General features: G+C 37.1%; 1 protein-coding gene across 1 annotated transcript in view; it reads right to left on the bottom strand.

The window, feature by feature from the left end:
- GALNT18 (polypeptide N-acetylgalactosaminyltransferase 18) overlaps positions 1–26,537 on the bottom strand; it is a 210,299-nt gene that overhangs the window by 74,481 nt on the left and 109,281 nt on the right. The window contains exon 4 of the mRNA XM_042813823.1: positions 19,764–19,930. Within this exon, the coding sequence (XP_042669757.1) occupies positions 19,764–19,930 (167 nt within the window). The remainder of the gene's footprint in view (positions 1–19,763; positions 19,931–26,537) is intronic.

Genomic DNA, 26,537 nt, shown 5'->3' with positions numbered 1-26,537 from the left:
CCTAATCAAGTCAGAAGTGATTTGGTTTCAATATAAAGCATGAGAGTCATTCTGCTTGATTGGCTGGTTGGGTTTTGCTTTTCTTTTCTTTTTTTTTTTTTTTTTAAATAATCAACCATGAACATTTTCCAGTTAAAGCAACAAATTCCGGCTTGCTTTTTTCCTAACATATTTGATTACTTAGGAATTACACAGCACAGGAGCTGTGCCATTTGGTAGCTGTGGAAAATCTCTAAATCTGGTAAATGTTATCTCCATGCAAAGAATTGCTTATTATAATAGTATGTGGTCCATTGCTTTCCAAACTGCAAGCCTGGAAAGAACGTAATAGCATCCAATATCTAACTTCAGATAAAATATATCAACATGTAACTGTAGTTTTAACCTGAATAAATAATTTTAAGATTTTGATTAGATATCATAGAAAATTTCTCTAACTGATAGTTTTAATGAAATAGGTTTTAATTTTCACGTAAAAATTGCTATTGATGCCCTGACTTTTTGCATCAGAAAAAACCAACAATTCAGACATTAAAAGTAACATGGATGGTAACTTGAAATTAAAATTCATAATACCATTTCAATTCAAAATACAAAGAACAACTAACTGGCTATCAGTACACCTCCCAGCAGGGAAACATTGCTCACATAAAACATTTTGTACGTACATTATATCTCTGAATCAGGACATTCATGTAAGGAATTTTAAGGTCTTTCCTAGGAAATCCTATTATGAAGAACCATTAACACTAAACACTGTCTGTGTCCCCAGTAACTAGCCCTGATGTGGTCCTGTAGCACTGAAAACCTATCAGACTCCATTTATTATAGAGATTAAAAGTCCTGAAACTATCACCTCCCATCCAATTTTCCAGTATGCCATATGACCTCTGTGAACAAAGATTTTGCACAAGTGCAGGCTAATATCCTTGAACTGGACTTAGCTTTGCAGTGATTTGTAATCTGATTTGGAAAATAACCTGCATTTTTCACAGTAGTTATTACTTGACTTCTCAACATTTAAACCTTTTAGCATCTTCAGAGGAATGCTTCTTGCACAGCTGATGTCCAAGATGAAATTACATGACTATCCAACTATACCCAACTATAAACATTAAATTCTACCTTGTCTGCATTCTGCATATGTTGCACTGAAAACCCACCAGTCATGCATCTTCAAGGGCCTCACATCAACTATCTTCCCTGATACCACAGTTTACAAACTTGTAAATTATACTCTACATAGCAAACACAACCATGCTACCTCTATTAGAAGGAGTGAAGTGGCCCAAAAACCTGTAGGATAACAGAAGTCATGCCTGATGTTTTGTGAGTCACACTCATAAATGCACATAGGAGCCAACCAGCCTCAAACATTTTTTTCCAAATTCTAACTCTGTCACCAATGCTGAAGATTACAATTATAGCCACTGAGCCACACTAGAAGAAGACGAGACAGACCAAAATTACATGGGTGCAGTAGCAGGGTATACCTCTTAAAAAGTTTCTCATTATTTTTTCCTCTTCAAAAACAGTTTGTATTTCAGAACTACGTGACCTATAACCCTTAAAACACCTTAGCCTAAAATCTTAAAATAATGTTATCAAGTATATATCATTGGGATTTGCAGATTTTAAACCTAAGGCGGCAATGATGAAGAATTTCCACTATAAGGGCAGTAACATTGCAATAGTATTTTTTCACTGGGAGGTTCACTCTCCAGGTTTCAAATACAGGACTGTATTTCCCTGGGAAGATCATACTCAGCCAGGCATGTGCTAGCACTCTGGCAGCACTCGGTACTGTCAGAGGACAGGACCTGTCTGTCAGCTGTGGTCTTCAGCATAGGAAGTCGAACAAACACTTTGCTGTTCTGGACTCACACTGTGCACCTTACAGAGAAAGGCTGAGACCTTGGATTCACTTTGAATTGTTCAAAGAAGCTGACAGGGAGAGCATACGGGCTGCTGTGCACAGTGTGAGCTCTATGACTGAGGAAACATGCTGCAGAGCTTTGGATTAGTGGCCGTTACCTTAGATGCCACTCCTGCCTATCCCACATCCCAGCTTTCCGGCCACAAAGTGACTGACAGCAGTCCTGTCTAGCTGTGCACACTCACTAACTTTACTTATCCAAATCATGAGGTATGGTATAAAGACCTCTGAGTTGATTCATACACAGTTATTTCAGCTCTATTTCCTTGACAAATACAGCACCATTTTAGCTTTTCATGCATGTACATCATTCCTAAAATATTATTAATCATTTTCATTGAATCTGCATTTTTAATAACTGTGAAGCACTATCATTTTAATTGAAGTTACTTTTACAACTCCTTAGCATCCGGCCATCAGACATAATGGTGCTATGAATTGAGATAGTGGGAGCCACTGTGGTGAGAACTATGCAGTGTTGGAACCAAGGAAGTTGACAGGACAACTGACAATGGTTTAACACGAAAAGAGGGCAAATTTAAATAAGATATAAGGAAGAAATTCATCACTCTGAGGGTGGTGAGGCACTGGAACACATTGTCCAGAGAAGCTGCGGATGCTTCATCCCTGCAGGAGCTCAAGGCCAGGTTGGATGGGATTTTGGGCTACCTGGTCTAGCAGAAGAGAGTCTCTGCTAGTGGCAGAGGGGTTGGAACGAGATGATGTTTAAGCTTCGTCCAATCCAAACCACTCCACAATTCTATGAAGTACAATCAGTGAGGCTCATCTCACTGCTCAAAATTAAAGAAATTATGTCACACGCAAAGATGTAGTTAATCTTTTGGTGTGTTTTAAATTTGTACTTCTGGCTTAAATTTCTAGTCACTTTAAATCTTTTTACCTGTGCTACAGAGATATCACTGAAGTTGGAGATTTTTCAAGCCTAACAAGACAATGCCCTGGGCAATTTCCTCCAGCTGACACCACTCTGAGCAATAGGATGGGACCTGGCAGTCCTTTCCTACCTCAGCTATTCTGGGACTTTGTGACAGAGTTCACATCTGCTTTGGAGAGAATGGATTAATTTTTTTTTATGCATATATATATTCTGATAAAATCAGCAAGCATCCACAGAACAAGTGACAAAATTGAGCAGATGGTCTGAGAGCAATACAGGAATTAGGATGCATATGTTTTAGGCCTTGAACACTTTTGTGAGGTATCCACATCCAGTCAAAATGTCACCAAAATGAACCAAAAAAGATTTTAACAATACAAGACAATGTAAAATTTGGCCTAAATGCACATTTCTGAATGTGAAGAGTCAAGGTTTTAGAACTAGATTCCAGGAGTTTCATTTCTAAGCCCAAGCTTAGGTGACTGAAAATAAATTTTCAGATTTTCATAGATCCACAGAGATTAAACAGCAGCATTCAGCAGAATGAATGGTTTCACAGATAGTGAGATAATAGGACAGAATCTACATTTCACTAATACTTATGTAACCCTGCATAACAGTGACTAAGTAAAACCATAAGATCCTTCCACTTGAAAACTACGTACATCACTTAACAAATACCCATCAAGTTGAAGTTGCTTCTTACTGTAAAAGTCTTCCAACAGCAATAGTTGGCTAAAGCTTTGCAATTATTTGTTTGCTGACAGTGACTGAGTAGGCATAAATGAAAAGAAACACTGTGATCTTTTCCTCAAAGAATAAGCTTTGAACGCTTTTACGTATGTTCTCCACATAAAATTCAGATGCATTGCAGAGCCTTAGTGGCAATAGGGCCGCCTCCATTTAGAACCAAGTCTCAGAAAAATTTGCTAGTGTGGACACAGTCAATGGCTCTCAATCATTTTGAACATTAAAACATAAAAAAACATTAAAAAAAAAAAAAAACATTCGAAAATATCTCTACTTCTGCCTACTGCACAGTAACATCCACAGCACTGTTTAAGGGCTTTCAGAGAATCCAATTTTTCCTTACTTGTTTAAGTCTCCAAATGCTGAGGTCAGAAACTATTTCTATTAGAATAAAATCTACCACAAGCACACAGAGTTTCATACTATTGCTCCCAACTTCCCCACTTTCCCTTCAAAAGGAATAACAGCTTCTGAAATCTTCTTATGAGGGTCAGAAACTATTAAAGATTTGTCAGAATGTAAAATCCCTCCCCTGAAAATCCACATGCTGGTTAATCATTGTTTACAATCTATGCCTTAGTGTTCTTCTATTTAAAGTCCAAAATAGTTTAGCAAATATAGAATCAAAGAGAACAGCACTGAACAGACTTCAGGAGATCACCTAGTCCTTCCTCTTGCCCCAGAGCACAGGTAACTATATTGAAATTTATCCTGATACATTCTTGTTCTATCTTTTCTTAGGTTTACTCAGTAAATATTGTCAAATGTTCTTTAGAGATGGATGAAACGAAGCACACAGTAAAGACAAATAAATTAACAGTTCACATTAGTCTGGCACAGTTAAACATCACAGTCATGTATACGGAAATTAAATTTGGATAACTGTGTTTGGAAACTTAAAAATAACTTGCCTCAGACTAACTACATACAAGAACCGTAAGGCATAAAACAATAGAACTTCAATAAAAGATGAAACTCTCCCCATAACCCTTCACTGAAAACATTTCTTTCTCAGATGCCTAAAGGCCAAGAGGAACTCTTGACTTTTTAGCATTAATAAATTATAACACATTTCAGAAGGAAAATTCATTGCTGTAACTTTGCATTTGGTATTTCAAGATCAACCTTCAGTGGGGCAATAGGACGACAGCCAGCATTATCTCCCATCACCGAGCTGGAAGATCGTTCTTTGAACAGAAGTCTACTGGAAAATGCAGTATCATCCCCTGAGCAATATTGAATAGCTACACCAGCTACACCAGTATGTAGGGTTATGACAGCTTTAACGATTTGGCAAGATGAATAGCAGGCTACAAACACTACACATTCATCAGTAACATTTAAAAAACAGCTTTTATACAAAACACAGAATTGTCCAACTGCCAAACCATGGGAACACAACCACCAATCAAAAAAAGGAAAGAGCTAGTTAGAGAAAAAACATTTCAAATACTGAAGTGCAGGAAAAATACAGGTATCACGTTAAGACACAAATATATCTATTTGAACAAAAGAAGGGGAAAAAAATCCCTTCTATGTTTTGAATAAGAAAAAAAAAGTCAAATATATCATACCACCTGATTCAGGGAAAGATACGATATAGCCCATACAAATCAAACTCTGCTAAAATCAGATCCAAATACTGATCCAAAGAAGAAGTCTAAAGCTATTTGCATTGATTTGCCCTTCAGATAAAAAAGAATTTGGTTGCATTTTTCTCAATTATGTTGAAAAGAATAGGGTTACAAGAATGTGTGGCTCACCCAGTTCACATCCCACACAGTTTTGAGAGTACTAACAGTCTCTGATTGGATTTTCATTTTTATTTTCTAAGAATATATCAAATCTGCCATAAACTAGAAGTTCTGTGGAAGCCACGACACTGATGCTCCTACTCATAACTTGCAGTAACAAACAATATTCTCACTGATTGCAGTGGCATTAAGGAGGATGGGATCCGTTACTGCTCACACTGAGTCTAACTCTGCTAAACAGTACCTTACCCAAAGAGTTTCCAAGTGATCTCTCGTAACATAATACAAATCATAAAACTATATCACACATATAGTCTTGTAAACAATTGGCTGTAAACAATTAGACTTTATGATTAGTGTTCAGCCTCTAATGAATGAAAGAGGACTGTTACAAGGGTTTTGATTAGGAAGTCAAAAGAGGACTAATTTTTAAGGGAGATGGTCTTGAGCTGACTTTTCCCAGTTTTTGCATCTGTGCCAAGAACAGTGCAATAGCAAATGATTTTACAGAAAGAAATGCCAAGCAAGCATGTTGAGGAGCCTGAAAGCTGACTGTAGGGACAGACCCGAGCATGGAGTGAAATTCCAGAAGACTTCCACAGAGGAACCATGATTTGACATGCACTGGAGAGGCATTTATTTCCCACAGAGATAGGTATGAATGCCATGCATGCCTCCCCAGATATCTGTATGCTATGACTCCTTCCTGTCACAGGAAGGCTTACCTGTTCCAAGCAGCTAGATCCACTCCTAGCACTTCTTCACCTCCTGCTATGCTCCGCATGCTCCTGTGCTTGCTCTTGCTATCAGTGGGCAGCTCAACACTGAGGCAATGTAAATTTTATCTCTCGGGGCAAACGGACAGTTGGAAACAGAATTCTAGTGAAGTGTTGCCAAATACAATCTGAGTAATCTAGAAATAGAAAACTTGACAGAGCATAGTTGACACCTCTTACAACTAAAGAAACAGAAAATATTAGCTTGATTTGCATGATCTCCCAGAATTAATGCAAAATCCCTATATTTAGAAATTAAAAAGTAGCAGGCTAAGATCTGTTTAATGCTCCCTTCAAACTGGCCTTTCAGTCTATATAATTTGCATAATTCTCAGCTGTCACTAATCAAACCACTTTTAGGATGCCACCTAATTTCTACAAGGATTTTGTTGTTAAACAGAGTAGCAGAGGGAGAGCTTACCCCTCAGTTTCAGCAGTATCTTTAAGCAAAGGATCTAAGACTCAAAAAGATGCCCCATCATTTCTAAAAGTATAGAAATAAGTATAGGAACATATTTATTTCATAGTTACTGATGTTTTTATGGGACTTTTTAGTCAGGAATACTGAGCAGATAACAGATTAATTACACAAGTAATCAATCACCTGATACTAAAAACGATATCAAACTTTTAAAATAATACATAAAAGCAGAGGAAGCACTTTTCTCCCACCACAGACAGCACAAATCACAGGAATTTCTATATTAATGGGCACATATGAAACTGACAGAATTGCGGATTCCACATTGATACAAACCCTTAAAAATGGCAAGAACCAGAAATCTGCCTATTTAAAGTGGAGACGGGTAGGTAGGGGAAATTAAACTAGCAGAACAATTCACTCTGTCATCTAAAGCAATCTGCTGAGGTTAAGAAGTTTTTTAGTGTGGTTTGAAACTTATTTGACACAAAATCCATTTCCAGCGTAAAGACCTATGAAGTCAGGCAATATTTAGTGCAAAGTAAGTGATCATTGTTTTGGATTAAATGAATCATCTTCATTTACTGCTCGAATAGAAAGAGAAAAGGTCAACTAGACTAGCAGGGAATAGCACATCCAGAGGGCTTCTTTCAAGAAAATAACCCTAAACATACAACACTATGCAGTACCGTAAAAAATAATTCTATCTGAATATGTTTTGTCATACGCCAGGGTACATAAGATTCTATGTGTGAGACATAAATCATATAGCAGTGGTATTCATGCGACTTTGTGTATTTTGATAATCCAGTCTCAGGAAGCCAAATGGACTACAGAACACACATTGTCTCATGCAGTTAACTGAACAGTTCCTCTGCTTTCCTTCTTCCTGATCCAAAGTTGATTGAGCTATTATGCAGCAATCCACAGTTGATTAAACTCAGTTTGATGTATTCTGATCCAATAGGAATATTTTTTCTAGGGCATTTTCTTTCGCAAAGAAAGATCATTAGACCTTTTTTCCATTTTATTATAACTAAGTTTTTTTTCTCTCTCTGTTCCCAGGTTAGGGCCATAAAATGAAGGTTAGTTTAATAGACCACGTTATTAACTCACTTCCCCTGAGATTTTTTTTCTTTTATATATTTTAAAAGACCTCCAACTTATTAATTTATTGCCTTATGAAAAAAGTGATAAAAAATAACACATACTGAACATGGCTAATGTACTGAGCATGCACTCAGAACTGTGACCCAGAAGGTAAGTTGTATTTAGGTTTGCACTCATTTTCTTGAAAGTCCCTGCCACTCAGTCCCAAGGATGGAAGCTCCAAGGAGCTGAAACATCCAATAAGAATTAAGATATCAGAGAGGTTCCAGGGGTATCCATTTAGGAATACAGCTCTTTCTTTTAGCAATGATCCATTTCTAATTCAAGAAAGCTAATCTAACATTACCAAAGCATTTCTCTCATTTTGCAGTAAGATTTTCTAGACTAGTTACAAGATTTTATGGATAATATTTCTACGTCACAGGAAAACCTACATCACACCATAGAATGCAACCTACTTACGAAAAAGAAAATCATAGGAGGCAAATAGGATTGTTTTTACAATTAGCCCTTAAGCTAAAACCAGGCAAAACAACTGGGACAGCACTGATAAAAATATATATATACATACAAGAGAGGAAAAAAAAAAAACCCACAAAAAACAGCTTTTTAGGTAAAACAATTTCCTCTTTTTTCCACTCATCCATTTTCAAAACTGATTTTCAACTGCTTAAACTGGGAGCGTTCATGTTCTTTAGATTTAATATCATGCCTACATTAATTTCAGCATCATTTTAAGAAAGTGAACTCAAAAAGAGTTGTTTGTGATGGAAACTTGAAAACTGTGATTATTATGCCATTCTCACCTCAGGGACTATGAAAGCACATTTGCAAAACCAACAGAAAACCCAATTCTGTGGTGTGCAGTAAAATGATAATTCTGACTGCCTAAAACTGGATTTAATGATCTGTCTTCTGCCGAACTATTCATTCCTGCACCATGCCTGCAGCTCTGTAGACTATTCCAGGCTGTTGTGCAAACATCTATGAAAGAAACAAAGTGATTCACACTCTACACAACGTATTTTCAGGGATATAAACTTCCAGTCTTTCCTGACATCAAACTCTTTCCAGACCTCCTACTGGAGCATACAGCAGTAGAGTTAATTATTCCCATTTCATGTGAATTCAAGAGAAGAGTGATCAGTTCAAGTGTAGTCAGCTGCATAAAGTCCTATCACATTTTAGTATCGAGTATCAGATATTGTAGACCACTTTGTTACTGTATAACAACTCATAGAATGGAACTAAAAATACAAATTCTGTTTATTTCATCTGACACACATCTATTCCTGTGATCTATGTGATCATGTTACTGGAATGCCATTGAAATCTACATATGATGATACTCTTTACCAAGTACTGAGGTTTCCTGGAACTTTGCTCTCCTTCTATTCTTCTCTTCTGGAAGACATAAGTGCTGAAGCAAATGCACAGACTAGACTAAAATTTCAAAATCCACTTATTTCAGATAGCAAGATAGCACTAGCACTTTGTAGTTCTAAAAAAGAAAAAAATACAAAACAACAAAACAAAAAACAATATCAAAACCAAAACACCAGCAAGAAAATATTTTCAGTGTATTTTTCTTGCCTTTAAGCTGTCTCTGGATCTGCAGAAAGGATTTTTTTTTCAGTCATAAAATCTCCTTTTTTTTTTTTTATGGAGTCCACTATTTTTCTTGGCTATACTAGAGTTAAATCATTCCCCTCTCATACGATGACGTTCCATTTACTTCAGACTACCATCTTCTGCTTTTGTGTCTCTCAATCACTTAAGAAGCTGGCAAATGACAATTCTAAATTCCTAATCTCTCTACTGCTTTTTCTGGTGAAAAAGCTCTCCTCAAATTCCTTGTCTAATATTGAACTTGTGCTATAAAGTAGAGTTTCCAAAGATTTGTTTGTAATTGAATGAAAAATTCCAGTGTCCAACAGTTCTCCAGCTTCCCTCATCTGGAAGATAGTGTTCACACTATCTTGACAATTGAAGGTCTCAGCAAGAATCTATTTTAGGCACAAAGCACTCCAGAAATAGATATTCTGCATCTTTAGACATTGTACTGCAGGACATGGTTTAATGGGAAATACTGATGATCGATGGATGGCAGGACTGGGTTATCTTGGATCTCTTCCAACCTTGGTGATTCTATGATTCTATCTTCTTTCACTTCTGTCTTTGTATACAATACTCAGCATAGAGAATCATATTAATGTTATTTCTGCAATATGTTTTGTATATACGTCAGGGTTACTCTCAGGACAAAATACTGTTGTGAGAAATTGAGACATTCAAGATGAAGCTGGACAGGGGTTCCTAGTAACCAGAAATAACATTAGGAATCCTTTTTCATCGTAGGGGAGTTGGACTAGATGATCTTGAAGGGACCCTTCCAACTCAAATGATTCTATGAAAGAAGTCACACAACTTTTGCAACAGCATTTCTTAAGTTTTTCTATTTTTATGTGTAGAGTAGAAAAGGAGTAAACAGAAGACAGTATCCTTTGAAAACTATGAGATGAGAGAACACATACATACACAAATTGCTACACTATAGTTTCACTTCCATTTCCAAAACTGATTGTCAAAGGCACAAAAAAGTTTCAAGAGTGCAAATATCACTAAAAAGGAAGCTTGGACAACTTATATAAGATGCAGGCTACAGGGCAGTGTTTTAAGCTTGCTCATAGAATAATTTTAAAGCTATAAGGGAGACACAGGCATATATTTGGCATGAGGATATAAGTAAATTTTTCGGGACTGATTGAAATGTTATTTAATAAATCTACATCCCCCCACGAATACGTTACACTTGCTGGTGGTAATAAAAAATAGAAAGCATGTTCATGTACTGGCAAAGGAATTATCAACTTCTTTATTTTCTGGTAAAAGAGCTGTCAACTTACTTTTTATTTAAAAAGACTTCTTTGTCTTTCCAGTTTGTGTGTATGACACATTGACTGAGTATTGAGATTAGAGAATTATCAGGAGGAATAATTGTTTCATAACAAGTAAAACTGATAGATCTGAGGTTAGCCATAGGACTACCTTTAAGATTCATAAATCATTAGCGTAATTTGATTAGATATATGGTATTTTTACAGCTTCATAAAGCATTAAAGCTGTTTGAAGCTCAGTTTAAAAAAAAAAAAATTCTAATTATTTCTACTATACGTAAATCTGTTACTATTTGTTCAGCTTGAACAGACTGGCTCAGAACATCAGACATGATTAGACAGGCACTGGACCAAAAGACTGCGTCATTTAGCAGCAAAAGAACAATGAAGTAGCTGACAGTAAGTTATCTGGAATGAACCGATAGCAGTTTGCAGTTACATCAAGATTTTCTGACAAATGGAAGCAGCAGTACAAAATGCAAATCCTACTGCACATAGGGAGACATCTAGACACCGTATAAGAAAAAAAAAGTCAAAAGAAAATAATCTGTGATCAAGTCAGTCATCATTTTGACATTAACAGATATTGGCATTTCCCCCTCACGTTCTACAGGGCTATTTGTCACTACACTGGATGTATCCACATGCCTGCAATTTAAATTCAATGAGACTTGTTTGATAATATTAACTATGGAAACTGTCAAAGCATTCATAAAGGCTACAAAATCTCTTAAAGATGAAAGAATTCTTGAGAAAGGAAAAGATGAGAGAAAAATAAAAACATTTTCAATGGCACAATTTCTGAGATCTCTAATGATTCATTTTAATGCTAAAAATCACAGTCACTGTACTGAGAAGAGGAACAAGGCAGCATTTACTCTAGTGTTCTCACTAGAACGCCATCACTGCACAGAACATCACCTGCTATGCGCATGGGTTGATTTCCTCAGTGCTATTAGCAGAGCTTAAATACTAGCTTGTTCTTGCTAAATTTGACTTCAGTCTCAAACGCTGTGCACCATGTGTGATTTCTGAATCAAAACTGGCATAGGTGATATTTCTTTTGAATTGGCTCAATTTGTTCTTCCAAAAGATTTTGCGGTGTCATTATGCACCTATTTATCATTACACAGAACCTTCATCAGCTGACAGCATGTGTGACTGCTCACACTAAGGGTTGTGTATTGAAAGGATGGCAGAACAGACCCAGGGTCTGGGGAACAAGGAAACAGTCACTGTGCATTGTTTACTCTGACCTATATAAGCACACAGCATACATGGAAAAGATATGTAACATAAACTGGTAAATGGAGATTCAAGCTAAAACAAAATCACAGTTAAAGAAAGGCCAGCAGAGCTTTGTTTCATTTGCAATGAAAAAAAAATAAAGATATAAGAAAGTTGTTAACTTTGCAGCTGAATTCACCCACAGATTTTCTTCTCTAACTCAATATGCCAGTATTTCTGTCGTATATTAGTTTAGATACTGCACTTAACTACATGCCATTAGGATTAAATAGGGTATACAGATACTGCTGAGATGACACATAAATTACTTCCTCCCACACTGAAATCAGATACATTGTTATTCCAATGTTAAAACTACCTTTCATGGCAATGGGCTTGTCTTATTAGGAAAAAAAAAAAAAAATTATTATCCATAAGAACATTCGGAGTTGCATAAAACAACTTTATTTTTCTATTCTGCTGCCTACACTAAACTGCAAGGATGGAAAATGCTGCTTTTAGAATGCAAGGATGGAAAATGCAGGATGCTCTGTGATCTTGGACTTCCTATACCTGAACATGACATACAGAAAAAGGTATTTATTGTACTGCAAGACTGCAAGTGTATTAGGATTGAATGAGTTAAATTGCCTTGGGGATGGAATAAAAGATAAGATGACCACATATTAACTTCCAACAATTGCTGTCTTGGGAAAATTCAGCTCATTGTATTATTTGAATCAAAACCTCAGATGACAGGAGACTGCAATAAAAGCTTTGTTGCCCACTGCTGACTTCTGATGTGGACAGAGGTTACGCTATCAGTTTGCAAACACATTTAGAGTTTGCTTTTCCAATCACATAAGCAGACAGAACTATATTGCAAATTATTAGAATAGCTGTTCTTTTGAAATGCTTCTTCCAATAGACATGAGAGTTCCCTGGGATGCACAAGAAGAGGCACACTTCGTTGCAGCAGTTATGCAGGTCCACCTCACCCTCAGAGCAATGGAGCTTTCCAAATCTTCCAGAAAATGACTGTTAAGGACCCTCCACATTAGCAACAAAGAATGCAATAGTTGCCATTATGAAACAAAGAAAATTACATTCTGGTTACCAAATATCTTCCACATAATTATAATTACAGTGCTAGAAATTGGTTTTACCTCCAGCAAAGGATGCCATCATCCTCTTCCTAAGTGTGACTGAGTGAAAATCAACATTTGATTACAATACAGCACAGAGTTCAGAGATAAGAGATTTAGAAACACTGATCCAAAAGGATACAACATAAACATTTTTAAATGAGAGCCACATAAAATGGAAGAACACCTCCAAAATGGAGTTGGAGAAAAAAAAAAATAAATCAGGAAAATGGGAGCACAGTAAAGCATACTATGGAGAAAGGAGCAGAATGCTGCAAGAAGAGTGAAAGTAGGGGTAGATGCATGGATGAATCAGAACTTTAATTTCTGAGGCTAACAGCATAGGGGAGCTGAATGATAAGAAAAATAGAGAAGTAAAATGTACTTTGTGAAGAAGAGGGGCAAAATATTGGGGTGGAGAAGACAGGAAGTAAATAAGAAGGGAAGACACACTGGAATTTGAGAACACTGAAGAACACAAGCTCATATAGGGAATGATGAGATGTATGGAATGGATGTGAGGAAGTGAACATCTAAAAGGAGAACTCTGCCAGGGTGGAATGAAAAAACTGGACTGAGACCAAAGCTATATATTGCCACTAGATGAGAAACAGAAAGAAGGAACATGGGAGGAGAAAAAGGCATGAAGAGTGACAAGTTAAAGCAAAAGAGGAGCAAGAATAGTTAAGAAGATAGCCTCCTTTATTGGTAGTATACTTCTCTTTTCTGCTCTGTTGCTTACTTCCTTTTGATATCACTTCTCCATCACCTCTGTCCTTTGAAGAAGCAATTGAATACAATATCACAATGACCAACAAGAAAGAGGAGTAAACACCCTGAAGCCACTCTAGAACATAATCTCCAGGACTTGCTATCTTTATAATAATCTGAAAATCCACTGACATTAGAGGTTTCTAATTTTTGCTGTGAGTTTTGAGCTGCATTATTAGTCATCACTGGGGCATGAACAAATGTACAGAGATTTCACCACCTCACATCTCAAAATCAGAACAAGATTGCTCATTCTGCTAACTTCTGCTGGCTGCAGAAACAGACAACCAGAGAACTATGTTTTGCTTGTAGTTTTCTTCCTGCACCTAGAGCAGACGGCACACAAACCAGAAACATCTCAGCCCAGTCCTAGTATCAGCAAAGGACACATAGCAGTAAACATGCACTTGAAGAATTGTCAAAATTGATTTATTCAAATCTTAGTGCTAAAGGTTATTACTATTAAAACACATAAAGCAAAATCTAATCTCAAATGTTAAAATGGGCCCAACTTCCTGGTCCTTCTAGTATCTGATTCCTTCCTAGCATTAAACAGCCATCCTTCGTGAAAACATGACTGAAAACTTGCTAATAACAAAGATTTTAGAATTAAGTCCTCTAACTTGTAAGGCAAACGAATCATTACAACTACATCAAAGTCTACACAATGCATAATCCACAGCCTCAAAATGAATGCATGTCTGAATAAAGTTTGGCTTTATCCTTCTTTTTAAGTCACTTATTAGCCCTTTAATTTTCTTAGCATTGAGATAAGAGAATAACAACAAGCCAGACAGAAGAACTGAACTGAAACACCAGGAGACTGCTATTAACATAACTTTAAAATTATTTTTAAAATGAACACGCCTATCTAGCTGTTAGACCTGCAAGTAAGCCGTCCTCAGAGAAGGCCGTAGTAGGGAACCTAGCAAACATTTCAACAGTACTTCTGAGATTTATTTATCACTGCTCTAGTAAAGAAAATAAACCAGGCAACCTCATATTCCCAAATATCTATTTAATGTTAACAAAGAAGAAACATGATTCTAACGAAAATCTTGATTCCGGATGCTTTTTGGAAAGCTTTTTGTTCAACGGTTGGAGGACAATGATGCAAAGCTCTCAAAAGTGATACAGTAGCATGTGACCACTTTCTACCTCTTTTCACTCATTACCTTCAGCACTATAAATAAAAAAAATCTTCTGACGCTCAGCAATTTCAATGCAATTCGATGCCTGTATTTAAGGAAGATTCGGGACAAAGAACAATAATGGTTAAACTGAACATGTTTGAATATTTCATTCATTAGAAATGATTCAGAGAAAAAGGAAGAAACTTTATGAAATCCAAGATTCTACTACAACATTTATTAACTTTAATATGGAAAAAAAAAATGTTGGAGAGAATGATAATTATTGCTATAATACAAAATTTTATCATACATATTCTGGACACATTAATGCTTACTGCCTCCCCACAAAGCTGAAGACATCATAACTCACTACATAACTTCTAGATAGATTTCAAATCAGCTTAAAATATCTTCAGGATCTGCTTGATAATGCAGAAGGGCTCAATGTCAGCAAAAAAACCTCAAAAGCCAGGGCAGAACTCCACTGGCACAGGTCAGCACCTTGTCCTCACAGGACAGGACAAGTCAGAGGGTGAATAAAATGCTATTTCAGTCGTCTGCAGCTCAGACAAGGCTTTTTCTAAGTACATTTCTGAGGTCTAATTAACCATTGGCAGGTTTGGGGAGGGGCCCTTAAAGGTGTTTTAAAGTCTTTTCTGTGCAAATCCCTCTCCATCAATGTCGAAGAGCCAGCTGGAAATCTCTGCCTCTTCTGAAGGCAAAAAGCAGTAAGTGATTGTATTGTCAAGAGTTATAAACAAAAGAGTACATTCGCTACCTCTGAAAGGAGAACAGCATTCCTGAGGAGACTGGGAAAGATTATGATCTGACAGATAGCACATAAACTACAGTAAAACAGCTGAAATCAGTTAATCAATTTCACAACAATGTGAGAACTGAATGAGACCCAGAACAGAACTTCCATTTGGTATTTTTCTGTTTTGTTGTTTTTGTTCGTTTGTTTCTGCTTTTAAATAAACTTTTTGTTTTCATTTTACAGCATGCACAAGCAGTCACAGAAATGTATTTTTTCTTTACCTTTCTATTAAATTGAATTTTAGTAATAATGTACTCAGCAGCACATACGAACCATTGGAATGTTATGTAGGAACGTGATACATGATGAAATACATACAGTAAGTCATGCAAACTATTTTACTAAAATGAAAGATCAAATTTTTGGACCTGTCCAATCTATTTTCTGCATTTAAAGGGCACACACTGGCATTTCCACCATTTGCTAGCTTGAAACATTCATGTAAAAAAGAGGATGCTTCACAAAGATTAACTGAGGTCTCCTGAAACATAATTGGGAGCTTGAAAAGCTGCACTAAGGTTTAGAAGAAGTCATAGTTTGGTTGACACACCCTGAAGTGCATGAAGAACTCAGGCTTATATCGTTTGAGATAAATGTACAGGCTTTGGCCCCGTACTTGAATATATGGCTTCTGAAATCAGCCTTCCAGAATTTTAACAAGCAATCAGTTCTTCCGCTGTTCTTTTCTGAAACACTCAAGATTTATTGAAATTGGGAAATAATTCAGGTGCTTGTTATTAAATTTAAAATTTGGACTGAAAAGGGGAATTTAAGCTGCTTTACCAGAATATATTGCCCTCTCAAAAGCAAGAAATCCTAGTGCCCTCTTCTAATGTCAACCACAGTACTTGTTTTTGTTTTAAACCTTTCTGCTAATAGTGCAAGAGGCTCAAAATAAAACATGATCATTTGCACTCTGCCTGATCTTTGTTCTCACTTTCTTCTTTCTACTCACTTCCCATACTGTGATATTTCTTGTCTGTGAGATCCATGGCCACAGCCTCACTGAAAAAAATCTTATATTAAGGTATAAAAGTTGCCATCCTTGGCAAAAGCATCAGAGCAAACACAGTGCTTATAATGAGGCTTCCCACAGATCTCTGAGAATTCTGGAGCCAGATGCAGGCACAAAGCAAGCTTCGCCTGCTCAGGCCACTTCACAGAGAAACTGAGTAACAGACTTATCTTTCAAGCACTAACAGCCACAAGCTGAAGAGCTATATATATGAACAAATACTTAAAATGAAACTAAACAAAGAATTAGTTTCAGAGATGCTAAAAAGGAGGAAAAAAAGCAGAAATAAAGAATATTGTAAAAGTGAATAGTAAAATAAATACCTCAACATTTAAATTAATAACAGAAATGACCCTACTCATATTTATAATCACTCCTCCTACCAAACATCTATCTCAAAATGCTATTACCAAGCCTTCAGCAAAAATTCTAGGATAAAGAGAATCTAGGTAGGAATCTATTCAGTAGGAATTTTACCACTGTGGGGAAGATACAGCTGAGGAAGGTTTGGAGAAGTGTCTTAATTTCAACTGGGGTGGAACTGTTTTCTTCAGAGATGCTACGTTTTGGTTCTTGGAGAAAAACAGAGTTGAAAACACACTGATGTTTATACATGCTACTAAGCAGTGCTGTACAGAGCTGAGGCCATTTTCAGCTATGAGCCCAAGGGGTTGGGAGGGAACAGAATCAGGACAGCTGACTTAAACTGTCCAAAGGGATATTCCATACCATATGACATCAAGCAAAAGGAGTTTTGCAGGAGGCAGGAGTTCTCTGCTACTGCTTGAGGGGCTAGCTGGGTTTTGGTCAGGGGATGGTGAGCAATTGTTTCTGCTCCACTTGTTATAGACATTCACAGTAATTCATACAGACGTTCTTAGACCATAGTTTTATCTCACCCCATGAGATCCACTTTGTGTTTTTTTTTTTTTTTCCCCAGTTCTCACCCTCACCCCACTAAAAGGGAGGACTGAGAGAAGGACCATGTGATGTTGAGCCATCTGCCAAGGCAAACCACAGCAAGGATCAGTAGCAAATCCCGAAATATTTTTCTAGGCAACTAAGTACCATTCTGCACAGTGTGATTTTTTTTTAAAGAATGACATACACAACCAAGACAAGGCAGCCAAATCAACAATTATTTTCCTCTCAATTACTGTCTTTCTGTTTGGGGTCAGGAATGTAAGGAAATGAGGTGCTGGAGGAGAAGAAAGGTAGTCCTGAATAAAAAGCACAGTCAATCATAAAAATACCATATCGTATAGTATGAATGCTAGTACAAACACAAGATGTGGCTGAACAGGTCTTCTTGAAAGTTTAAGTGGTCCCTGGGGTTTCTTATCTATTTCAGGTAATAAATACTACAGAAAATAATTTTGAGAAACTTTTAGAGCAGAGTGCAAGAATCATATTTGTTAGGCCACTAAAATGTCTGGTGTTTCTGACATGGCTCTGCAAAGTGCCTGTTGGTATAAATGCCCATCAATTCTAGAAAAAGAAATTCAAACTCTAGAAACCTCTTTTTTCAGCCAAATAATTTTTCTTCCTCCGTGATCATCTTATGAACAGTTTGTCTGTAAGAGGCCTCAGGCACTGCAGCACCAATACTCAATCAAATTCACCGAGATCCCAGCATTATAATAGCTGGAGCTCTTCGAAAGATTGCAGGAAGTTTTTACAAACACATGCCAGAGCCCAAGACCATGGGCTATATGTATCGATATTGTATTGCTAAAATTCTTCCCAAGTGGAAAATCAAGGGCAGCAGTAGCGCATAAACAAAACCATATGTGAAATGCATTGTTGAAACAAAACAAAAATCTGCTCTCAGCTCAGAAATTTCTGAATTATGCATATGTGCATGCACACATGGCAGTTTTGTAAGTGTGGTTTTGTTTTACTTTGCTCAAAGTTTACTGCTTGAAGCAATTTTTCTTTTAATTTTTTATCACATTGCTACACCATAAATTGTGCCATAAACAAAGAATAACTTATAAATCCTGCATGCCAATTTACCTTCACTATTTCATGAGCAGGTGTTTCCACAACAGCTTGGGCAGCATTCAGTAAACCTAAACATAGCAATACTCACAGGGACTAGAATTACATTTGATAGAACCCAAATCAAATTATTGGGTTTCGTGTATGCTTAAAGAGTCAGAGTTTTGTATTTTCCTTTGCTGATAGCCACCAGAAAAAGAAATGATGATAAGTATAGCCTGGGAAGGAGAACTTATTTAATTGTTTACAATTAAGTTTCTCTGCTATACAAATCCAACATAGATGTATGACCAGCAACAAGTCACAGGATCTAGCTTCAGGAATGACATAACAGCTGTAAGGGTGGTAAGGATAGGGGAACCCTTTGTTCAGTGCTGTATTTCAACTGGACAAACTCAGATTTTCTTTGTATTTTAGTAGATCAGAATTACCCCCCCACAGCAAAGTCAAATCATAAAAGTCAATCTAACTATGTTTATTAACATTTCACTGGTAAAGTTACCTGAAAATAGGACTTGTAAATAATGCCCTGCATGGGCTCATTAAAAAGAAAAAAAAAACAAAAAAAACTAGGCAAGCCTGGGCAATTAGGAGTAAGCAGTCCAGTCTTTCAGAACATGGACAACAAAATCTTAATATGGTAGAAAAGCAGCAAGATAAATGTTGCCAATGAAAACCTATGAACAGACAAAACAGAGAAGAGAATAAGAGAAAGAGAAAAGGTATTAGCAGTCTAAAGGAGATGTCTAAGAAACACAAGAACATGAAACCATGCAACTGAAACAGGAAGAGAAGAGAAAGCATAGAATCTTCAAAGCATACTAAAGTACGAAGGACCATAAAGCATCTTAGGTCTTTGATCTGTCATTATACTCAAAATTCTGCTTACAAAACGCCTTAAACATAAAGAAACAGTATTCTATATCTCTTTTTAAACATAGCTAGTTGTGTATATTTGAAGACAAAGCCCAGTTGTGATATGAGGAAAGGAGAAAACACGCTGAAAAGCTCTGAAATGCTAGTGGCATGAATAGGAACCAGACTTCAAGGATTCTTTTTTATGATCCAACTTCTATGAAAGCAAACAACAAAGGACAACCAAAATCTCTTACCATTATTACTGTTATCATCAACTAAAATAATCTCTTTGAGCAGGTGAGCTGGAGTCCGGTCAATAGCGGAATGAATAGAGCGCAGAATCACTGAGAGAGCTTCATTAACAAATATGAATACAATGCTGACCTCAGGAAGTCTGTCAGGAAATGTAAGGTTTCTGCACCTGAAGAAAAAGGTAAAAACAAAACAAAACAATAGTGATGTAAACTTTGGAAGTCACAACATTAACATTAATTGCTTCAGAGAAATCCACCCCCTGGTCAAGCAAACGTCTTTTGTAGACAGTGATCACAAGATCCCTGTGCCTGCTCAGAGCACTGATAGGCAAGAAGGAGATTAATTAGTCCCCGCAAAAAAAGCCACCTTTGAAAACAATTTCCTGAAACTATCTGCAAAGCCAAGGTACAGAATGAGCTCTCTTTTCCACTCAAGGTCCAAAACACTGAAAAATTAGCTTGCAAACCAAAGGCAAACTCTTGTTTATATGCAGTTCCCAGCTGCAGCTGTTCACATTGCCTTTCTGAACAGAACAGACAAGAATAAATAGTTTGCCCTTTAATTTGAAAAGCATATTCTTGATAGCCAAGTTAATTACTTTTGCTGTTATATCTACCAGTCAAGAAATGGAAGTTCTTCTTCAGCTCAAGAAAAACACAGTAAAAGACCCAGCTCCAAACAACACCTTTGATAAAAAAGCTCAGACAGACAGTATAGACAGGAGAAAAAAAAAAAAAAAAAAAAAAAAAAAAAAGTACAAGGATAGAAAACTTATCTGCAAGCTCTGCCAGAAAGTTTCAGCGGAAGGATGACTGCTCTCTTACTCTTTTCCTGCATTTCTATTTACTTATTCTTTCTAAATACGTACTTCGGCCAAATAATTTATAAGTCACACTTGAATATGACTCCTTACCTCAATTTCATGTTCAGTTACAAGACAGAGTCACTTTTTTCATTTATTTGTTTTTTAAATATCTGTAGAGTTAATGAATAGAGACAAATAGCATGTGGGCATTCTTCATCACTCTCCAGACTAACAAAAACAAAGTTCATTCAAGATAATTAATTTATAGGTATGTTTTTAAAGCTTTTAGAAAGAGTTAGTGCCCAGGACATATGACATGCAATACTATGGATGTACACACAATATTCAAACTTCTGCTGGCCAATCAATTTTCGCTATTCTAATTTGAATTTGATGGAAATCCCAGTAAAGAAGTCCTTACATGTCTTAGGTACTTTTCTCTTTGTCTCTGTATGAAAGAATTGCTTCTTGTGCTGGTACCAGGCACCACCAAGATCTCCCCAAGCCTTCTCTAGACTAAATAGTATCATCTTAATATGTACACATGAAGTTTCACCTTTTGACATATGAGGTTCCAAATCTTCTCAAGAACAGATGGTTTTCCACATCTGTCTCCTGTACCCTAAAGTGAGTATTTCAACCTCTGAAATAATTCATTAGAAGAAGGTCAGCTTCTAAGGCAAACAAACTCTTAAAGCAGTGCTTAAAAACCTGCCTAGATGACTGAGCAGGGAAAACAGGCACAAATCAACTCAGGTTCAGCACCATCATAACTAAGAAGAATCTTTGGCAACTGTGAATTTTATGTGCCACAACAGGTAAACAAGATTTTTCACAGAGAGAGTGGTGACACACTGGAACAAGTTGCCCAAGGAGGTTGTGGATGCTCCATCCCTGGAGGCATTCAAGGCCAGGCTGGATGTGGCTCTGGGCAGCCTGGTCTGGTGGTTGGCGACCCTGCACACAGCAGGGGGGTTGAAACTAGATGATCATTGTGGTCCTTTTCAAGCCAGGCCATTCTATGATTCCATGATTTCCAAGGTGTATATTTCAGGTTCATAGTTGCACAAAGGTCCCTGTAATTACAATCCCATCACAATTTTTAGATCTAAGTATCTCCTGGAAATTATGAGATTTTAAGTCCTATTACAGATCTAAATCACCAAAGAGCAGATCTGCTCATGCATTGGTATGTGCATGCCATTCTGCATGAACAGAAGAAATTGCACTGTAACCTGGATAATGTTACTTTGCACGTGTCATCTCTTACACATAAGTCAGATGCACAAATCTGCATGGACAGACAAAATAACGACTAGCAAAATTGTAGTCTCCTTTACATGTTCATAAAACTTTGCAGATTTCTCCCTGGCGTAACACCTGAAATTTCATCCAAATTTTGAAAATTAGGATTCAAAAGGAAAGCAGTATGAACTACTCAGATGTCTTAAGCATCTAGAAATAATTTTCAGTATTGGCCTATAGGGACTCTACAAAACCTGCCATTTCAGTGCTTTTAATGCAGCAAAAAATGCATAGGTACATAAAGGCACAGCAAACAAAGCTATAGTCAATCTTTTATCTATATAGCACAGGCAGTATTGATGTACAAAGAAAATAAAAAAGAAACTCTAGCGAACATGTTAAAATGTCACCTAATAGGCAAAGAGCAATAGTGATTTTGGAAAATATTTTAAATTACAATTAAAGTAGACTGAGAAAAATTCAAAGGATTTACTTCCTCAAAAACTGAATTTTGTCCTCTGTCAATAAAGCCAAGCCTGAAATATGTCAAATATAATTTTGCAAGAAAGTACAGTGACAAATTATATTTAAAAAACAAACCATTGTTACAGAATCGACCCCCAAAAAACACTTGCTCTACCATAGATTAATGCATAAGCTGGAATGTAACAAAACTTCTTCAATCTATTTAAAAGAAATTACTTGTACTACTTTTCCTACCTGCATTCATTTACATTTTTTCATATTAAATCTTAGTGGACACAACTTTCCATTGTTTGGCACCTTATACAAGACAAGAGCAGATACAAAAGTCACTTGACTCCTATTTTGCCTCAGTATACACCAAAAGATATCTGCCTATGATAAATGAGAACAGAGTTAGGCTCCCATCACATCCAATTTTTTAAAAATGCTTTACAAATGAATTCTTTTTCAATGATGGTATTCTCCTAAATTAAATTCTTGGTGGTTTTTTTGTTTTGTTTTGTTTTGCTGTTGTTTTCTTTCTCCCCCCGCCCCCCCAATCAGGCACATCTATCATCTTTACTTTCAGTATGTAAAGCTTTAAGAAAATTGCATTTTCCATTGTTACTTTCATGACAGTAAAAATCATCTCCTTTTTTTCTTCTTGATATTATTTAAACAAATTGGAAATTGGAATTAAACATACCCAACTTAGTTTCTGCACAGAATGTAGAGAATTTGTGCAGTTTCACAAGAGCATCTATCTCTGTGGTGAGTTTCACGAGTAATAAAATTTCTTACTTCGGGAATGAAAAAGAAATAGCTACAGGGAAGGGGCAGGTGTGTACGTGTATAAAACATATTCTGAATGGAGAAAAAGGGAGGAAATTACGTGGCTCAAATTCTGGCATCCATTAAGCCCTAAGAGGTGCACAGTTGCATGGCAACCAGCAATGTACACATTTTACAGCTCTGCCTCTGACTCATTCTGAGGCCTTGGACAAACCCCCAACCTGCCCAGGTCTCAGTCACTCCCTTTTGCAAAGTAAGGCTCACAAAGTACTAAACATGCTCCAGGATGAGGATTAAGTGTATTTAAAATACAAATTCTAAATATGATTTCAAATTACAATAAAGAGTATCATCGCACTGTAGCTAAATTTACCTCTCACAACTAAACCTGCTAAATTACACCGGGCTAATCACACTAAAGTAACAGTTGTCATGGTTACCAGAAATTTAGAGAAACTCCTGGTGTTCTATTTCAAGCATAACTCTGGCAGCTGGAGGACAGCATACATTATGAATCTTCTTTCAAATATTTGTCCATGAGAAAATTTTATTCATCTTGAATACATGCATTGTGGTATAGCAGTTCAGCTAATCACATTAAAATAATTTTAGCATAACTATGGAATAAGAACAACAAACAAGAATGATTCCTGTGTTAATAAATAAATTAATAATAAAAATAATAATAAAAATAAGTAACAATAATAATAATAATGTTATCTATTAGACCTTCTACAAATACAAACGTTATGAAAAAAGTACTTTCCGCAATTTTTTAGAACCTTCTACTTAAGTGTCACATGAGTATCACAGTCACCAGCAGAACATATTTTCAGTCTAAATCATTAAATTGTGTCATAACTTCTCTTTTTTTTTTTTTTTTTTTTTTTTAAATACAGGATACAATGAAGCATATTACTAAAAAATTGAGGTTGAGGTCTCATTTTAAGAACTTGAGGCTGACCTGAAGGCAGTGCTGCCATTCAGTGAGACCTGGACAGGCTAGAGAACTAGGTGGTAAGAACCCAGATGAGATTCAACAAAAGAAGTGTAGAGTCCTGCATCTTGGAAGGAATAATTGCTTGCACCGGTACAGGTTGGGGGATGGCCTGCTGGGGAGGAGCTCTGCAGAAATGGACCTGGGTGTCCCGGAGGACAACAGGTTGGCCATGAGCCAGCAGTGTGCCCTTGTGGCCAAGAGGGCCAATGGCATTCTGGGGCGCACTAAAAGAGCGTGGCCAGCAGGTCGAGGGAGGTGATCCTCCCCCTTTACTCTGCCCTGGTAAGGCTACATATGGAGTACTGTTCTCCAGTTCTCCAGTGTCCAGTTCTGGGCTCCCCAGTACAAAAATGACAGGGATCTACTGGAAAGAGTCCAGTGGAGGGCCACAAAGATGGTGAAGGGCCTGGAGCACCTCCCCTTGAAGGCTAAGTGAACTGGGTCTGTTTAGCCTTGAGAAAACTGAGAGGGGACCTGATCCAGGTCTATAAATATCTAAGGTGTGGGGGGCAGAGTGGCGAGGCCAGACTCTTTTCTGCAGTGTGTGGAGACAGGACAAGGGGAAACAGCCAGAAACTGCAACATAGGAAGTTCTGCACAAATGTGCACAAGAACTTCTTTAGGTGAGGGTGACGGAGCGCTGGAACAGGCTGCCCAATGAGGTTGTGGAGTCTCCTTCTCTGGAGATACTCAAAGACCCATTTGGACACCTACTTGTGTGACCTGGTGCAGGGAACCTGCTTTGGCAGGGGGTTGGACTCCATCTCTGGAGGTTCCTTCCAACCCCTATGATTCTGTGAACCTATGTGGCAGGATGCATTAGTTTTGTTTTTGTTTTTTTTTAAAACTTAAAACCATTACCTTTCACTGAATAAAGCATTTAGAACAGTGAGCTGGGATCCTACGATCTCAAGAAAACCCAGTTTTTATCAACATAAGGAGAACTCTGTACACCTGTTTGGCCAAAAATTGTTAGCCTCTTATAGTACTATGACAGGGGTTATCCTGTGTAAATGTAAATGTATATCAAGCAAAGAAAAGTCATGTCATAACGAGAGCTAAAGTGAACATGAATTACAACACCACATTTTCTTCCAGTTAAAGGAGAAAATGGAAGTGCAGAAACAAGTGTACAGCATTATTAACTCGGGTTATTATAACAACTTGGAGACTGCAGCCGATTTGCTAGTGATATTAAACACTTCTAGAAGAGCCATTTGGGCAGATGCACCAAACACAAACCAGAATTATGGAGGGTGGCCACTGCTATGACTCAGTTTGAAGAAAAGAGCAACCAATGGTAGAAATGAATTAAAGAGTAGAGAATGAACCAGGTATTTTACAACAATGCTGAATAACTTGGTAATTTTAGGACTTCTATCCAAAATAATCTAATCAGAAAAGGACTAGACTTTTGTGCTTTTCATAAAGGAATCCTCTGAAATATCAACCACCGCATGCAATGTTTAGATTGTCTATTACAATTAGAAACAACAGAACTATGTGAAACAAACATGGAGTCATTCACATCACTAACAAAGTCCAGTCAAATAGAATTATTTCATGGATACATGATCATTTAAGCTTAGATGAAGCTAACAAATTCCTAACTTGAACCTTACAATTAGGGATCACATGTTTTTCTTACATCAGTTTTAATAAAGGAAAACCTGCAGGTTTATACAGATGCTGTTTTATATACTACATACAGGTCTGCATGGATCACCACAATACTGGCAGCAGCACAGACATTTGGACAGATGTATACATATAAACAGCTTTTGTTCTAAAAACACATCACTCTCCTCAATGAGCAAAGGCTTCAATTTTCTCACTTCTATGGATATCCTGCATATTCCATTCCGACCCCAACTATGCTGCTCTTCAAGGCCTCTACCATTTTCCCTTGCTGAACTGAGGCTCAAAGCAATACAACCTGGCATTGGTGAACCATTTGAAATAAGAAGCACTTACAAAATGATCCAAGCCTTTCTCTGCAAAGGAAACAGGGCACCTTCTCTGCTTTTTCTAGTTGCCAAACAACACTGACTCAGCTGGGAAAAGGGCACATTTGCAGCAAGTCAAATGTTGTACCACAGATTTAGCCATCTCCAAGGAGGAAAAACAATCTCACCCTTAAATTCCCCCCTTCCGGTCTTCACTTCTTCATACAAACACCATTTTTTACAAAGGGAAAAGATCTTTGGTTGACTGTAGATAATAGTCATTGAAAAAGTTCCTTTAGCCACTCCATTCATAACAAACGTGCTCTGCAGGAGCAGAATTCTGCAACAGAATTCCTCTACTGGGGTTCCCTTATACATCTTTATTTTTCCCCACTACTCCTCACTCCCTCAACATATAAGGAAAAAACAATGTTATTGCTCTTCCACATCTCAGCTTCAAGGCACTGGATCAGGCAACAAGAAATTTACAAGCCAACAAAGTAGAATCCTAAACTGCATC

Source organism: Centrocercus urophasianus, unplaced genomic scaffold (genome assembly GCF_019232065.1).
Source record: "Centrocercus urophasianus isolate 14NV4802_14NV808 unplaced genomic scaffold, USGS_Curo_1.0 seq_14, whole genome shotgun sequence".
NCBI classification, from domain to species: Eukaryota; Metazoa; Chordata; class Aves; order Galliformes; family Phasianidae; genus Centrocercus; species Centrocercus urophasianus.
The sequence above is the reverse complement of the archived record's forward strand: the minus strand, read 5'-3'. Positions and strand labels throughout refer to the sequence as shown.